The sequence below is a fragment of the Bos javanicus genome, chromosome 1 (genome assembly GCF_032452875.1).
Source record: "Bos javanicus breed banteng chromosome 1, ARS-OSU_banteng_1.0, whole genome shotgun sequence".
In the NCBI taxonomy this organism is placed as follows: domain Eukaryota; kingdom Metazoa; phylum Chordata; class Mammalia; order Artiodactyla; family Bovidae; genus Bos; species Bos javanicus.
This window is the reverse complement of record NC_083868.1, coordinates 129,622,269-129,639,990: the sequence shown is the minus strand read 5'-3', so window position 1 is coordinate 129,639,990 and position 17,722 is coordinate 129,622,269. Positions and strand designations below refer to the sequence as shown.

Sequence of the window (17,722 nt, the reverse complement as noted above, 5' to 3'; positions counted from 1 at the left end):
TAATGGTTCCTTCTCAGTGCACAGAGGAGCTTTGGCCTTGGAATTTGTGTGTGTGGGAAACTTTTGGAGATTTGGACCTTGAACAGGAGCAGGGGAAAACATTCTGGGTGAGGATAAAAATGGGGGCAAATGTGGCCCTTAGGGACAGCTTCAAAGATAGGGTTTTGAAGATTATGTGTAAGTTGCAAGGGTGTTGCTGAAGATTGAAAGGGTTCTTGGATTGTCCAAACTGTTACCCTTCTCCCTCAGTCTCTGTCATCCATCTCCCTGACATCTATCCTCACACCCTTATCTTGAAGAATTCTAAAAGACCAGGGCAAAATCCTAGTCCCTTTAGAGAAACAATGAAAAGTTCAGACCTTGTAAAATCACAATTGAATAACTGAAACATCACTACATTTTTGCTTGACAAATAATAGGACTCATTCTTGCTCCACAGAGCTGGTGATCCCTCTCCCGTATTTTACCTGATGAATCCTACTGCTAGATGCAGCCACGTTGTCTTGGAACTGTCAGAGGATCAACTTCCCGTTTCCGGGTAAACAGAGCCCCATCAGGGCAATCCACTTCTCTCACCAGGAACTTAAATTTGGTGGGAAGCATGTAGAGTCATCCCTCAAGATCCACAGAGGGCTGGTTCTGGGACTCTCTCAGACACCAAAGTATAAGGATGCTCTAGTCTCTTACATAAAATGGCATACTGTTTGCTTATAATATACACACACTCTCACAGTTTAAATCATCTCTATATTACTTATAATACCCAATACAATGTAAATCCTATATTGTTGTTGTTGTGTATTGTGCTAAGTTGTGTCCAACTCTTTGTGACCCCATGGACTGCAGCACACCAGGCTTCCCTGTCCTTCACTATCTTCCAAAGTTTGCTCAAATTCATGTCCACTGAATTGGTAGTGCCATCCAACCGTCTCATCTTCTGTCACCCCCTTCTCCTTCTGCCCTCAATCTTTCCCAGCATCAGGGTCTTTTCCAATGAGTTGAGTCTTCGCATCAAGTGGCCAAAGTATTGGGGTTTCAGCTTCAGCATCAGTCCTTCCAATGAATATTCAGGGTTGATTTCCTGTAGGATTGACTGGTTGGATCTCCTTGCTGTCCAAAGCTATATAAATAGTTGTAAATACAATGTAAATGATATGTAAATATTTGCTGACATATGGCAGATTTAAGCTTTGCTTTATGGAACTTTTAAAAACGTTGTTTCTTTTAATATTTTCGACATACAGTTGGTTGAACCTGTGGATTTGTAATTCAGAGGGCCAACTGAGTTGGAATCAAGTCATTCTGACATCCTGAAGCAATTTCTCTTAAGGTCTTGCCTTTGGGGACATTGGAGCCTCCATCCTTCAAGTCTTTCTTGAGGCTTGGCTGTTCAGCTTTCTCTTTAACTCTGTGAGATATTAAGCATCCTTCCCATCACTTCTGTCTCTGTTTTGTAAGAAAGATTTCTGTCACTTGTAACCAGAGACTCTTAACCGATGACCATATAATGCTGTAAAGCTTTCCCTGTGACGATCTTCAGAAAGCCACCAACTTGCTGCCACATGACCTTCTTGCTTCTTGTGTCCCCTTTGGAAACACCAGGCATTAGATCTTGAATGTACTTTGTCCTCAGAGTCTGCAAGATAAGTACTATCATCATACTCAGTTTTTGGGTGAGAGACTGAGGCTCTGAAAGATGTGGGCATCTGCCCAAGGTTACAGCTGAAATTAAGAATCTTGGTAATCCATCAGTAATTTAGTGTAGCCCAAGAAAAGGAGGTTAATACAGGAAGGTGGGAGCATCTCTGGGCAAGATAGCACACCCCTCCCTTCCTCTCTTTCTCAAGCACCCTAGTTTGCCATTTATGTTTCTGATCCCTCTTCCTGCCTTTCTCTGTAGACTGGCATTCTCTCTGCTTGTTGATTAGTGAGCATATTGCTGGAAAAGTCTGCTCCAAACCTTTCTGAACAGTTACCCAACCCTTTCTGAACATACCCATCAACTATGTTTCTGAGTTTGAAATATTGAGATAAAATCTGCTTGGTGCCTGCACAGCTGGGGTCAGCTGAAAATGTTCCTCCTCCTGAAAGGGTATTTATTTCCCAGTTCCTGTAACCTATGAATGTTATATGGAAACAGGATCTTTGCAAAAATGATTAAGCATTTGAAGATGGAGAGATTATCCTGGATTATCTGGGTGGGTCCTAAATGCAATCTTATGTATAACCTTACAGAGTGAGGTAAAATGCAGTTGGACACAGAACAGAAGGTGCAGTGAAGCAGAGATTATAGTGATGCAGCCATAAACCAAGGAGTGTTTGCAGTCACAAGAATCTGGGAGACAGGTTTTCCCTTGGAGCCTCTGAAAGGGGCACAGCTCTGCTAATACTTTGACCTAGCTGAGTGATACTGATTTCAGATGACTGGTATCCAGAACTGTGAGAGGATTTCTGTTGTTATAAGTAACCAAATTTGTCATAATTTGCTACAGAAGCTATAGGGAACTAATGCAACGTCCAACGAGTCATTTCTCCTGCATTACGTGTCCACTCATTGTCCAATCAGTTTTATCTAGGAGGATGTTAATAAGACAAACACAACCACAGAAGCCTATCCTCTGGGAAAGTAGGTGGTATATTCTCAGAGAAAGGACACGGCTGGGAGACACTTGCGTGCATCCCACTAGCACTCCCTGACACCTTTTATCTTGTAGGTGTGAGAGGAAGTGTTGGGACATATTGGGCAGCAGTCATGCCTGAATGCAGCACCAAGCCTAGGGCTCTCTCTTTCCCTGCCCAAATAGGGTATGAGTTCATAAACAGAGCTCTTAACTGGGCAATGATGAGGTCAGGTTAGAAGATGAGTTTATCTGTCTAGCAAATTCAAATAGTTGTTTACTTAATGCCTCTTTTTAGTCAGATGTTGGGAATAAGTTAGCACCGGCACCAGGCTAGGGGAGGATAAAACCTGCACATCCTGGACAACTGGGAAGAACATAACAGGATCCTCTAATCGTTCATTTAGTCATTTATTCAACAAATGTTTCCTGTGTGCATATGTACCAGGCTGGGTGATCTTATAACACAATATATAATGTCATTGATTTCATGGCATGAGAAAAATAAGCAAGCAGATAAATGAGCAAAATAATTGAGCACAAATTGAGAAAAGAGCTGCAAAAGAGACTTAAGATTCTGAGACAGAAAAAGGTGTGTGAGTTGAAGGGGAATGATAGGTGCCATGGCAATCGGGGTCTGGAATCAGGTGTTATTTGGCAACCCACTCCAGTGTTCTTGCCTGGAGAATCCCAGGGGCGGGGAAGTCTGGTGGGCTGCCGTCTATGGGGTCGCACAGAGTCGGACACGACTGAAGCGACTTAGCAGTAGCAGTAGCAGCAGTGGGGCGGGGTGGGGGCGGGGGTTGGGGGCGTGAGACTTTTGAATGGAAAAGTAGGATGCTGAGGCAGTTGGATTTAAACCTGGGGCTGGGAGAAAAGGTTTGGGCAGGAAGTGGGAATTTGTTATTTAGAGCCATGGAAACGAAGGAAAGGTCCAGAAAAAAGGTCATATAAACACCTTTTACGTGTGAACGAGCTGTTTACAAGAAACAATCTATTGTTTTATAAACAAGTTTATTGTTTTATAAATAGGAATTGTGTCGCTTCCTCCTTCTCCTTCATCCAGACTACATTTCCCAGGGTGCCGCGCGAACCGCATGAGACCCAGAATCTTTCTCAGCCGTTTCCGGCGTAAGTGGCCCGGATAATGATGGCGACCCTCAGAGTGTCTTTATCGCTGTGGAATCTCCATGCAGGTTCTCGGGGTGCCGGGCGAGTCTATTTCCGGGCCCGCGCTCGGCCCCGGCCCGGCGACCTGTTCCAGCCTCTGCCCGGGGTCTGCGGGGCGGGAACGCCATGCCGTGGGCTCTGTTCCGAGGCCGGTGAGTGACCTGCTAGGCGTTCCCTGGAGCGTTCTTCTGGGAGATCTAGAGCCTTTCAGATGACGAGACCCACGCGGGGGCCCCAGTTCTTCCCGTGGCGCGCCCTTAGACCCAGGCGGCTGTATCCTGTCGGACGTCACCCGCGTTTGTTGATTCGTTCCCTTCCCTAAGCAGCACTGCTTGAGCTCCGCTCTTCGTAGAGCACCAAGCTAAGTTTAGGGGTTAAGGGGGACTAACACTGACATCGGTTTTTGCTTGAGGGAAGTCGTGGTCCAGTGGGAAGAGGCAGTGCAGTGTGACCTGGACTGTGATGGGGGATGGAGAGGAGTGAGTGAATAATAGTCGCTCAGTCGTGTCCGACTATATCCGCCCGAATGGACTGTAGCCTGCCAGGCTCCTATGTCCGTGGAATTATCCAGGCAAGGATACTGGAGTGGGTTGCCATTTCCTTCTCCAATGGAGAGAAGAGTGGCGCTTAAACTAGGCTGGAAGGGCAGGGGAGGTTTCCTAGAAAATGTGACCACAGTTGAAACTTGGTTAATCGTGTTGAGAAAACCAAGAAACATTTCAAGTGCAGGAAACAGCATAAGCAAAAGTCCAGAAATGAGACTGAACCCAGGTAGTCTGGGAACCCATTGTGGAGGCAGGAGAAATGAGATGGGAGAGGGAGTGGAATTAAATATCTGTTTTGGATGCATTACATTTGAAATTTGAAATGCCTTTGAAATTCAAGTGGAGGTGTCAGATATGCAGTTACATATAAGGTGAGAAACATTGGAGTAAAAATGTTAACAGAAGCTGGGGGGAATGGGTGAGGTGGTCTGAGGTGAGAGGTGGTGCTGAGCGCTATTGTGTGTCAGGCACTGTAAGAGACCTTGGGTGCCAGAGACCAGTACAAGACAGGGCTGTTGCCTTGGGAGAGCACAAAGTCTACTGGGGACACAGTTTCAATTATTAGTTGGCTGTATATACATGAGTTTATTTCTGCACTCTATTCTCTTGGTCTCTGTGTCTTTTTTTATGCCAGGACCATACTGTTTTGATTTCATGTTAATGGCTTGAAGTCTGGAAGTGTGATGCCTCCTGCTTTGTTCTTCTTAGGATTGGTTTGGCAATCACATGGTCTCTTGTGATTTCGATTCCATACAGATTTGTCAATTGTTTTTTTCCACTTCTGTAAAAAATGCTGTTGAACTCTCAGTAGGGGTTGCATTGAATCTGTAGATAGCTTTGGGTAGTATGGACATTTTAATGATATTAATTCTCTAATCCATGAACACAGAGTACCTGCCCACTTATTATACGTTTGATTTCTTTCATCAACGTTTTGTGGTTTTCAGCAACGCAATCTTTCACCTCCTTGGTTAAATTTAGTACTAAATATTATAATGTTTTTGATACTTTATTACTTTTTCAGGTAATTTGTTGTTAGTGTATAGAAATGGTATTGGTTTTGGGATATTAATTTTGTATCTTGCAACTTTGCTGAATTTGTTGATCTCATAGTTTATTGATGGAGTCTTTAGGATTTTTATAGATAACATCATGTTGTCTGCAGAGAGAGACAATTTTACTCCATTTCAATTCTGATGCCTTTTATTTCTTTTTCTTGGCTGAGTACTCAGACTAGAACTTCCAGTACTGGGTTGTATAAGGAGTGGTGAGAGTGGGCAACCCTGTCTTGTTTCTGTTCTTGGAGAAAAGACTTTCAACCTTTCCTGACTGAGTATGTTAGCAGTGTGTTTGTCATTTATGGTCTTTATTGTGTTGAGGTGTGTTCCTTTTTACCTGATTTGTTAGAAATTTAAAATCATTAATTTTGTCACGTGCTTGTTTGCATCTATCAAAGAAATCTTTTTCCTTCTTTCTATGAATATGTTTCATAATGATTGGTTTGAGTATGTTGAGCCGTATTTGCATCCCAAATCTTCTTTGATTATGGTGAACGATCTTTTTAACGTTCTGCTGAATCAGTTTGCTAGTATTTTATTGAGAATTTTTGCATCTGTATTCATCAGGGATATTGGCCTGTAGATTTCTGTTAGTATCCTTTATTGATTTCAGTATCAGGATAATGCTGGCCTTATAAAATGAGTTTGGGAGTGCTTCCTGCTCTTCAGTTTTTTGGAAGAGTTTGAGAAGGATTGGCATTAATTTGTCTTTAAATGTTTGATAAGTCTCCTGTGAAACCATCTGGTCCTGAGCCTGTTTTCACTGGAGGATTTTTTATTATGGATTCAGTCTTCTTGGTAGTAATTGGTCTGCTTTGATTTTCTATTACTTCCTGATTTAGTCTTGGTAGATTGTATGTTTCTAAGAATTTTTCCACTTCTTCTAGGTTGTCCAATTTGCTGGCATATTGTTACTCATAGTAGCCCTTTATGATCCTTTGTAATTCTGTAGTATCAGTTGTAATGTCTTTTTTAGTTATAATTTTGTTAGTTTGGGTCCTCTTTTTCCCTTGGTCTAGCTAAAAGTTTGTCAGTTTTGTTTATGTTTTCAAAGAACCACCTCTTTATTTTGTTACTCTTTTCTGTTGTTTGGATTACATATTTAATAAATGACTGTGATTGATCTGTGGAGAATGGTCAGAATGGAGGCAAGGAGACAGGTTAGAAGGCTGAGGCAAGAGATAGGATGGCCTTGACTAGGGTAGTGGCAGTGGGAAATAGAGAGTTAAAGAATGATTTATAAGACGTAACAGGCAATTGATTTGTGTCAGTGTCCTCTTGTAAAAATGGGACTAATCATAGTATTTACGGGGTTGTTATGAGGATTAAATGTACCAAGTATGTAAAAGTATTAGTCAGTACTGGCACATAGTAAATATCTAACAGATGTTAGCTGTTAACATTACCATTTTTATTATTGATGCTGTTGGCTAGATGTGGAGGGTAGTGGGGAAGTCAAGAATGACTGTAGGTTTCTGGCCCACGTGACCTATTGGATGGTGCTAAGGATAGGAGGAAAAGCAGGTTTGTGACAGAAGAGAAGTTACGAGTTCTGCTTTGGCAGTATGACGTACATGCGAGATGTCCGTTGGGTAGTTGGATGGAAGATGATCTGGCTGGAGATTCAGCTTTTAGAGTTTCTAGGTAGTTAATAGTTACAGAAGGTTAGGAGATAATCCATCAAGAATGTGAGAAGGGAGAGAAAAATGTAGTTCAGAATCCTGTGGGACACCAGCATTTATAGGGCCAGCAGAGGACGAGGTGGTTGGGACGAATGGCTTCCCCCACCCCAATGGCAGTGGAGGCTGGGCAAAGGGATAGGCATACTAGGGCGGGCAGAGCTGAGATCTGCGTCTCCGCTCCTGTCCAGCTTTCTTCCATAACATCACATGGCCTTTTCAGTATCGTGTCCCGTGATCCAGGCCTCTCTTTCCTATGGAACCCCTCAGCCTAGAATTTCCTTCCCTTTTTTTCTCTGCCCTATTCAGGGTCCCCAGGAAGCATTCTTTGACTCTACCATGCCTTTCTCTGCTCCCAGGCTAAGTTTAGTTTCAGTCTCTGTTATCATACAACCCCCTGTACCTCCCTTGTATGTAGCACTTACTCTGAGGAACATGATGGTAAATTGAAATTGATCTAGGTTCTAGAATCAGATAAACTTTGGTTTAAATCCTGGGTATATCATTTAATAGCTAATTGTCTTTGGCAAGCCTCCAGTATCCTCATATACAAAACTGGGATATCAGTACATACTTTGTGGCTTGGTGTAAGCCTTCCTGAAAATGTGTGTAACTCCTGTCAAATAGGAAACAATTCTTTGGTTGGCAGTAACCGTTATTGTCATTAATATTGCATTAACTACTTTTATCCTGTTGCTTCCTTCACTAGACTTTGAGTGCCTTTTTGGCAGAAACTGTATCTTGATCATTATGAATGCCCAGTAAATTTTAAATGAATGAATGAGTCTTGTAGGTATTAGCATTGTGCATACTGAGGTAGACATGGTGTTAATCATTTTTATCATTGACTTTTTCCATTTAGATGTCTTGTTGTCTTGTCATTTTTGCCATCTTATTTACTAAAACTTATTTAACAGAATCTGGTAGCCCAAAGATCAAGAAACCTACTTTTATGGATGAGGAAGTCCAAAGCATACTCATCAAGATGACAGGCTTGGATTTACTGAAGATTTTTAAGCCAGCAGTACAAGAAACGAAACCACCAACTTACAAGCTAATGACCCAGGCACAGTTGGAAGAGGTATGTGAACGTAGGAATATTGGTAGAATATCTTTCTTTAAAAGATTAAACAAAATTTTCAGGGTCCCTCCAGATTTGAGGGGGAGTTCCAGGCACAGAACTGAGAAAAGAAACTTGTGCAGTCTGGCAGAGAGGAGTAGGGAAGATTGCCAGAATTAGACAGACTGCACATACGGGTCAGGTCTGGCTATCAGGCGGAACCACCTCTGCTCCAAAACCAGCCTAGCATCCTTCCTCTGTTCTCCTTGCTCCAGCCTCCTTCCTGCAGAAACATTGGTTGTGAGCTGCTTTAAGGCTGAGGCTTGGTGAGATTGTGAGATCCTTCTGAACAGTATTCTGTTCCAGGCAGGTGTCCTCCTGCAGTCATGGGTATTGAGTGCTTTGTGGAAAACCCTTTCATGTATGAATATGTGAAATATTGTTGCTTTTCTTTCAACTCAAAAATCATTGAGAGCCATAGCAGAGTTCAAATACCCCAAAGTATATAGCACATGAAGAGTGAAAGGCCCCTTTCATCTCTCAGAGAACCACTGTTAGCAGTATGGCATGGAGCACTGTGCTCAGTGGTTAAGGGCATGGGCTCTGGAGTTAAATTGCCTGGGTTCAAATTGTAGTGCTGCAGCTTGTTAGCAATTTACTTAACATTTGTGTGCCTCTATTTTCTTTCTCATAAAATGACCTCTAAACAGTAACGCTTGGCTCATATGGGCAGTTGTGGCATTAAAGGAGCCAGATGCACTCAGAATATTTGAGCAATATCTGGAACATAGTAAGCACCCAGTAAGTGAAATCCTCTGTCCTGTTTTGGGTGGCTCTTGTGGCCTGGCTCTGTCTCAGAGCCTCCCTTTTCTGTTTTTGAGAGTGGTTGAGCCTGTGACGGATGCTGTCATCACAGAGACAAAGGCCAGGGCCCAGGAGCCCAAGTTTGGCTTTTCACTCACTTATTTGTACCTACAGGTTCTGTCTGAAGTCTTTAGCACTTTTCTTTATTAGTATCTGCTTTTGTCAGATGATCCTTTTGGTCTGTAACTTTGTGGCTTTCCCTAAGATATATTTTATTTCATTAGGCTACAAGACAGGCGATTGAGGCAGCTAAAGTCAGATTAAAAATGCCACCAGTTCTGGAAGAGCGAACACCAATAAATGATGTGTTAGCTGAAGATAAGATTTTGGAAGGAACCGAAACAGCCAAATATGTGTTTACTGATATATCGTACAGCATACCACATCGGGTAAGTATATGTCTAATCACAAAATGATTCTGCCCAAGCTAGATTGACTTCAAAAAGCTCAAGCTTTTTGAGAAGATGGAATGCTTGCTGATGCCCCCAAAGCTCAGACTTCTCAAAGGATTTTCACTTTTCAGAATTTGCAGTAAAAATATCCCACTTGCCCAGATAATTTTTAGGTACCACTTCATCTGCTGTAGTTTTTATTGTCTAGCTCCTCTTCACTTGATTGGCAGTTCCAAAAGAACACTCTAGCACTTATAAAATAAAATACATTAGTTTTGTGTTTGAGCCTTTTCAAGTAATGAGTGAAAAGAGTAATTTGCATTTTAGCCCACAAACTGCAGTAGAATATTTAATAGTGATAGGGTTGAAAAAAGGGCCACCCCATGCTAATCTTTTTATCATATTGATTATGGTTAGAAGACGCGATGTGAGCAGTGTCCATGTCTGTAGTCAGTCACCTGTATATCTGACATAATGAATGGGATCAGAGTTTCATTTTATTAGAATTTTTGCTTTGAAGTATTTTAATATACGTTTGCAGTGCTGTGAAGGCTGGTTATGGGAGCATTCTATAACCTGAAAGGGAGAAAGGAACTTGGAATTCAAATTGCCAAAATCCGTTTGAGGAACAATTGTGTTACTTTACCATCTATTTTATTTTTTTCTGTTTGCAGTGCTTGATGAAAGGTTTAATTATATTATGCTTAAAACACATTCAGAGACTTATTAAAGTTCTGAAGAGTTGAGAGTCACTACCATCTGGTTAAACATTAATCAGATGTGTAGCATTTATCAGCTGTGTGGAAAACTCTGTGTAAGTCCTTCTGGGTTTTGTAAAGAATTATAATCCAGTTCCTGACCTTTTCTAGTTCTGAAACAAAGTTAACAGTATCTATGAGGTGTCAAGAATGCTGCCTGTGCTAAATTAGATTGCCAGTTGAGTGGTACAGACAGTGAGTGGAATTCACCCAGTAGGTGAAGGAAGCATCGTTTGGCCTGGGATGATCTTTGATTTTGCCCTCAACACCTTGGTTGCGGTCACCGTACTTGTTTATCCAAACATTCATCAGAGCAATAGTTCTTTAATTTTTCTTCTGAGATGAGCTCTCTGAGCTTATTTGTCGCAGAAATGCTACAGTTTAAAATTTTAGATGTTAAGTTGAAACTCTGTAGTTTGAAACCTATGCTTTAGCTGGATCACCTTGCTAGAGTAGCTGTAGAAATTCTCTCTGTGGGGTGGGGTGGGGTGGGCTCCCCTAGTTTTCCCTTGGCGTTGGAACTACCCGACAACCTGGATGAATCTTGAGTCCGAGACGTCTGTTGTACGTGCTGAGCCCCAGAGTCGACTTTCCAACGCTTTTCTCTTCACTCCCTCTTTCTCTTTTGAACGTGTATAATCAAGTCAAAATTAGACAATGCTTTTCCTTGGCCATTCCAATTTATAGAAGAAACCCTTAGGAGAACAGGAATGTTATTTGTGTAAGGAGTCCATATAAATACATAAATAAAACAAGAATTTCCTTAGAAAAAAAAAAAAAAGAGTGAAGAGACCAGAGGCAGGTGCACCAGTCTCTCTGACACATTTGTCTCTTGCCAGAATGAGGACTCGCAGAGGTGTGGAAGTAAGATTCCACATTCTTGGGTTTGTTCCATTTATCCTTGTCACTTTAAATATGGACCATAAAATAGTCAAGTCTTATCTGGGTGAGACTTTAGGATAAGAAAACAATTTAAAAAGGTTTATAGCACTTCTTTTTTCTGAAATGGATTTAGATGAATCTCAAATCAACTTTTTTTAGTTGAATCATTTTATGCATTCAACTCACTTTACCACTGTAGTTCATATTTAGTAAATACTTTCATTAGATTTTTGATCGTCAGAGGCACTGCAGTGATTAGTGAACTGAACTGAACTGAAAGTTTCTTAGTTGTGTCTGACTCTTTGCGACCCCATGGACTATACAGTTCATGGAATTCTCTAGGACAGAATACTGGAGTGGGTAGCCTATCCCTTCTCCAGGGGATCTTCTCAACCCAGGAATCAAACCGGGGTCTCCTGCATTGCAGGCGGATTCTTTACCAACTGAGCTATCAGGGATGATTAGTGAAGGAAGTATCAAATCTCGCCAAATCTGAGGTTTAAAATTATTATTGAAATCATACACGATTGCATTTTGTTTGCCCGTTGCATTTTATATTGTTGATTGCAAACTATTCTTATAATGGTGCTTAGTGGGACACTGGAACTAAAAATCAGCCCTCACAAACTCATCCTTGTGTTTTCTATTTCAGGAGCGTTTTATTGTTGTCAGAGAACCAAGTGGCACGCTACGCAAAGCCTCTTGGGAAGAACGGGACCGCATGATTCAAATTTATTTCCCCAAAGAAGGCCGTAGAGTTTTAACACCAGTAATTTTTAGGGAAGAAAATCTTCAGGTAAGATGACTTTGGGGTCATAGAGGCGGTGGTGATTTCTTTGTTGAACCTGTTGGCTCTGGTGCTGCTGGGTATTTTGCTTTGATAAACACAGGCATTTCTAATGATAAGTAGGGTCATTGTCTTGTAGTTGGGTTAGCTGGGATTTGAATCCAGGTGTGACATGTGGTTTGTGTGTGGTTTCTGCCTCCCTCGTGCTGGGCACAGATGTGGCCTGTGTGTGGAGGGGCAGGGCTGTCATGGTGTCTGGACAGGTGTTGCACTTTCTTCTCATTTAATTCCAACTCTGCTATGTGGGTTTAGACCATGTACAGTCAGGACCGGCATGTTGATGTCCTCAATCTCTGCGTTGCCCAGTTTGAGCCAGATTCTGCTGACTATATCAAAGTGAGTATATTTTATAGTATCTAAAGTATGAGTGTCAGTATGGTTATGAGTAAGATTTTTTAGTCCAACACAATGAGTTAGGTTATAAGCTTCAATACAGGGGGAGGAAAAGGGAAATGCCTGAACACCTGTCCAGTGCTGGATGTACACAAAATAGATATTTTCATCCTTTCAACAACCCTTTAAGGATGAGAGAACTTAAGTTTAGAGAGTCAAGTAACTCGCTGAAAGTTGCACAGCTAATAAGTGATAGAGTTAGTACCCAAACTTGATGGCAGAGATTTTTTCTTCAGTTTATTGTACAGGAAAGTTATTTACTAAAGTTTGCCAAAATGCAGTGTATGTGCCTTATGTTGCAATTTAATAATCATATAGTACCTTCTGTGTGTAAGGTGTTACTGTGGAGGTGATGACATGAACTAGGATAGGGAACCTCGTCGAAGCTTGCAGTCCAGGAAAGATTGTGGGGAAGTATAATCACCACCATAGGTCTAAGATGTTGGGTGCTAAGAGAAGGCTGCAACATGCTCTCAGGGAAGGCCTAAGAGGGCTTTAGGAGGATAGGGAACATTGTGGCAAGTGGATGGAGAAGTATTTCAGGTAGAAAGGAAAGTACGAACAATAGGCAGGACACAAAAGTAGACTTGAGAAATGGCCAGTCATCTGTTTTGCTTGTACATGTGGTGAATACCTAGGGAAGTGGTTCAAGATTAAGCTAGAAAGGTAGATGGGGCCATATCACAGGTAACCTCAGATGCTAGGCTGACGAATCTGGACTTCAGTCAGCAGCCTTTTTAATATAGGAATGCCCTCATCAGAGTCCTCATTTAAGATCAGTCTGGAAGAACTAAAGGAACATTAATTAGTAAGATGGAGTGGGATAGTTGACTGGGTAGGGGAAAGGAGAAGTGGAAGTCCGTTATTTCCAGTGGTCCATATATGTAATAGGTGCTTCATATGTAGTGCATGGCTGCTGAAGAGTAACTGATCTGGTTATAAATGTCTGGCAGACTTGTTCCAGGTTCCACACACTTCCAGTGGCGAGCTGTCCTTAATCATACCTGCTAGTTAATGACTGATCGTGGATGCAGGATCAGGAGACCTGGTTTACTAGTACTTTCTTGGACAGCTCGCATGCTAGTGGATGTATATCCAGTAATGTTGGCTCACTTTTACTTTTGTATTTCTGAAAAATTGCATTTTGTATGGATAGGTTCATCATCAGACCTATGAAGATATAGATAAATATGGAAAGTATGACCTTTTACGTTCAACAAGACACTTTGGTGGAATGGCCTGGTATTTTGTAAATAAGAAAAAGATTGATGGTTTATTGATTGACCAGATTCAGAGAGATTTGTAAGTATGATCTTAGTAAGTAAAGAAATTCTCACTATCATTACAGTAAACCTGTATTTCGGTTCAGTTCAGTCGCTCAGTTGTGTCCGACTCTTTGCAACCCCATGAACCGCAACATGTCAGGCCTCCCTGTCCATCACCAACTCCCAGAGTCCACCCAAGCCCACGTCCATTGAGTCGGTGATGCCATCCAACCATCTCATCCTCTTTCGTCTCCTTCTCCTCCTGCCCTCAATCTTTCCCAGCATCAGGGTGTTTTCCAATGAGTCAGCTCTTCGCATCAGGTGGCCAAAGTATTGGAGTTTCACCTTCAGCATCAGTCCTTCCAATGAACACCCAGGACTGATCTCCTTTGGGATGGACTGGTTGGATCTCCTTGCAGTCCACATCCCACATAAGCAGGAGGCTGCTGGTGATCATGAGCATGTTCAAAAATTACTTGCCTTTAGGTGCATTAGCTGTGAATGAATTTAAAGCTTCTCAGCTGTAAATGTTCTGAAATTATTTAACATTTTTTGCAAGAAATTAGAGCAACACAGAATGTATTTCGCTGAAAATTATTTATCAAGGTGTACTCATAAGTTATTATAGAAATACTTATCACATGTAAGCTTTACATCTGAAGCAATTCATTTGCATGCTGCTGCTGCTGCTAAGTCGCTTCAGTTGTGTCTGACTCTGTGTGATCCCACAGACGGCAGCCCACTAGGCTCCTCTGTCCCTGGGATTCTCCAGGCAAGAACACTGGAGTGGGTTGCCATTTCCTTCTCCAATGCATGAAAGTGAAAAGTGAAAGTCAAATCGCTCAGTCGTGCCCGACTCTTAAGCGACCCCATGAACTGCAGCCCACCAGGCTCCTCTGTCCATGGGAGTTTCCAGGCAAGAGTACTGGAGTGGGTTGCCATATTTGCATACTGGGAGGGAATTTTGAGTACTTAACCTTTCCTGCTCTGTGTAAGTAAAACTTCCTGTGGGAATTCTCAGCAGGACAGTTTGCTGCAAATCCCAGGTTAAACAGTAGAGGGTGCATATCCTTGGCAAATGGAGCCCATGCCAGAATTCTGCACAGATTTCAAACTTAAGTTCCACTGTTAGGTCTTGAATTGAGGTGCTTTAAAACATTTTTTTACATGAGGATTTACTTGCTTTTCATTTCAAATACAGGCTGGGTTTGAAGCTAAATCGTTCTGTGAAACAGGTATTATACAGTAGCATGAACATAAAGAAGCCCTGCTGTGACCAAGATATAGAAACCCAGTTAAGCTCTTTATGGACTCACATGCTTAGCTTTTAAGAGAATGACTGTTATCTTTTGTTGCCACATTTGTTGAACTATTAGAGTACAACAAACACAGTAGATAATGAACATTAAACAAATATTTTTCCTCTGGAAAGTTTGGTTTCTCAGCTCTGGTTTTCTCAGTTTCACCAAGAGATGACCTTTAGGGTGAACAGGCTTTGGGATGAGCCCAGAGCATTTCTCTAAGGTCACCGTGGCTTAAGAAACTCTTTACCCCACTCCCACTCCACTCTAGAAGGGCTTTGAGGTGGCAAATGGTAGGAAGGTGTTGACTGTGTGAGAGGATAGAGGTTATTTAGTTTGGGGAAGGCAAAGTTTTAATGTTGATAAAAACTGCCTATAGATTTCTCAAAAGGTTAAGTACAAACTGTAAGAATTGAGCTCTTGTTCTGGCTTCATCATGGGTAGTTGTGTGACAAGAGACAGACAAGACAGATTGCTGAGGAAGAACCTGAATTCTCTTCTATCTAGAGTGCATAATTTCAAATTTGCTTCTCTAGGATGCTGGTTTTTAACTAATGGGATCCTGTGAATTGACAGGTGGCTTGGGAGTCTTTCCTTGGACTTCTAGATGCCTCTCAGAAGCATTTATCCACTAATTCAGAGTCTCAATGAAAATTCCTCAGCAGATGTCACTGCTAGTTTGCACCTGAAGGCAAGTGGACTGAGCATCCCCATGTCCACCAGCCTCTGGCTTATGTGGGATGAGGGTACAGACCCACCCTCTCTATTACTATCTGCTGGTGATGTGGGCCAGCCTGGAAATCACCCACTGTTAGAACACTGTTTCTATGAGAAATGATGCTCTGCTTTCAGAAAGGATACAGCCACATTTTTAATATATTCACTTTCATTATCTGGGTACCCGTCTGTATTGACTCTTGTCCTGTGAAACCTAAACTAGCCAATATTCCTGAAAATGGTTTGAAAATATGAAACTGAAAGCTGTAAAAGTTTTTTTTCCCCCTGGCCCAAAGGAAGTTTGAAATGTAAAGTTCAGCATATACTTTTATAGGACTGTGAAGCCGAAGAAGAAAACTATAAAGTTAAATATGTAAAAAGAAAATGAAAACAACAAACCCTTTATAACAGTAAACCCTTCCCTCCAGAGTTGATGATGCCGCCAGCTTGGTCCAGCTGTATCACATCCTCCATCCTGATGGCCAGTCAGCTCAAGAGGCCAAAGAGCAGGCTGCTGAGGGATTACAGTTAATTAAGGTAAAGGGACTTCTTTCACATTCATTATCATGTAGTGATTGAGTGAAGAAATCATAGGGTTCAATCCCTGGGTCAGGAAGATCCCCTGGAGAAGGGAATGGTAACCCGCTCCAGTATTCTTACTTGGAGAATCCCATGGACAGAGGAGACTAGAGGGCTACACCCCGTGGGGGTTGCAAAGAGTAGTACACAACTGAGTGACCAACACACACACAGATTCGTGGTCTTAAACCAGAGTGATTAGAGCCCCGTATTTCTTCAGCCTGGACAATAGAAACAGCTGCCACCGGAGTACAAGGAGTTCAGATAGTGGGGCGGCAGCTCCTGTGCTCTTTAGAGCACATGTCGCCCAGTTTGGTCACATTCCTGTCCAGAAGCAGGGAGGATAGTGCATTCTCATTTTGGAACTATATCGCTCTCAAAACTATGGGATTACACAGATTTCTCTGTAAATGTTGAGATGGTTTTTTTCCAGGATGTGGGGAAACCATTGTATGATTTTCATCTTTTCTGATGCTCACAATAGACATGTATTTGTGGATCTGGCTTCTCTCCTAATATTACTTTATGCTACTGCAAAGCAGTTATAAGGCTTACTGAGGATAAAAACAACCAGTGATGACATTATAGGTGGAGTAGGAAAAGCCCATTCTTTAAAGTGAAAAATCATCTTGCTAACTTCCATCCTCTGGATTTCTCTTGAACCTAATGCTTCTTATTTTGATCCAGCAGTGTAGGTTTTCTTAATTTTTTTCTGAAAAATGACAATCATGTTTGGAAACTTCTGGTGTTTGGAATTAGGTTGCTTTAACTGTGACACTGTTTTTCTGTCCATGTAGTATGCTTATTGTTTGGTAATCAGAAAAATATTGTGAAATGTGGAGGGTTTTTAAACTGGGACTTCACTAGGAACTTTATCAATAGTATATTCTCTATTTTAAAACTTTTTTTTTTTTTAAACAGGTCTTTGCAAAAACAGAAGCACAGAAGGGAGCATATATAGAATTAACACTGCAAGCTTACCAAGAAGCATTCATTAGCAGTTCTGCAGCTTCCTAAAAATATTTTTTAAATAAACTTCATTTTACTAAATTCTAGCTGGTTTTCTGTCAATACTGAAAAAAAAAGTCAAGAGTTCCTTATAAAATTGTTTTTTAGACTCTAAATAGTGCCTCTATCAGAAATACAAAGAAAAAACTATTTACTCCACTCACTTTCCGAGGCTATGAGAGGATAACTGAAGTATATTTAAATGCCTGGTTATGAATTTCTCTAATCATGTCAGATGAGTACAGTGTAAAAAGAAAGAATAAAAGTACTATGTCTCTGTGTTACCAAATGGGTCAGTTGGTAATTTAAACAGAGCCCAGCTTAATGTGGTCAGGGGAGTTGACTCTAGCAATAGGTACTACCAGACAAAGTCAGAGGAAGGCATAAGAAAGTTATACAGAATGAGGGGAATAATGCAGTGAGGTCTAGCACCGATACTCAAGTCTAAGAAAAATATGAATGATGCTATTTGAAAATAGTTATTCAAACAGAAGAGAAAATGGGCTTATACCTAGAAGAGGTGTAGTTTTGGCTCAGCCAAACTGGAATCCTGTTTTCATTTTGCAAAAAGGAAACTCTGAAGTAT

The 17,722-nt window shown here is 41.5% G+C and overlaps 1 protein-coding gene across 2 annotated transcripts; it reads left to right on the top strand.

Annotated features, from left to right (window-relative positions):
• The first annotated feature begins 449 nt into the window (after positions 1-449).
• MRPS22 (mitochondrial ribosomal protein S22) lies at positions 450-17,178 on the top strand. 2 transcript variants are annotated; one of them, XM_061420395.1, is made up of 8 exons: positions 450-538; positions 7,988-8,151; positions 9,219-9,383; positions 11,679-11,822; positions 12,126-12,209; positions 13,423-13,568; positions 15,978-16,086; positions 17,050-17,178. In XM_061420395.1, exons 2-8 carry the CDS (start codon positions 8,023-8,025, stop codon positions 17,143-17,145), a joined length of 873 nt encoding a protein of 290 aa, XP_061276379.1. In that variant the 5' UTR covers positions 450-538; positions 7,988-8,022; the 3' UTR covers positions 17,146-17,178. The 2 variants fall into 2 exon arrangements, with proteins under 2 accessions (XP_061276379.1, XP_061276371.1); XM_061420387.1 differs by lacking the exon at positions 450-538 and adding an exon at positions 3,734-3,940.
• Positions 17,179-17,722: the final 544 nt, after the last annotated feature.

Bases quoted from the DNA above. Each gene is read 5' to 3' on its own strand.
- MRPS22 (XM_061420387.1), top strand. From the start codon at position 3,766: ATGATGGCGACCCTCAGAGTGTCTTTATCGCTGTGGAATCTCCATGCA. The intron at 11,823-12,125 runs GTAAGATGACTT...ATGTGGGTTTAG, and splicing joins TTAGGGAAGAAAATCTTCAG to ACCATGTACAGTCAGGACCG. The intron at 12,210-13,422 runs GTGAGTATATTT...TTGTATGGATAG, and splicing joins ATTCTGCTGACTATATCAAA to GTTCATCATCAGACCTATGA.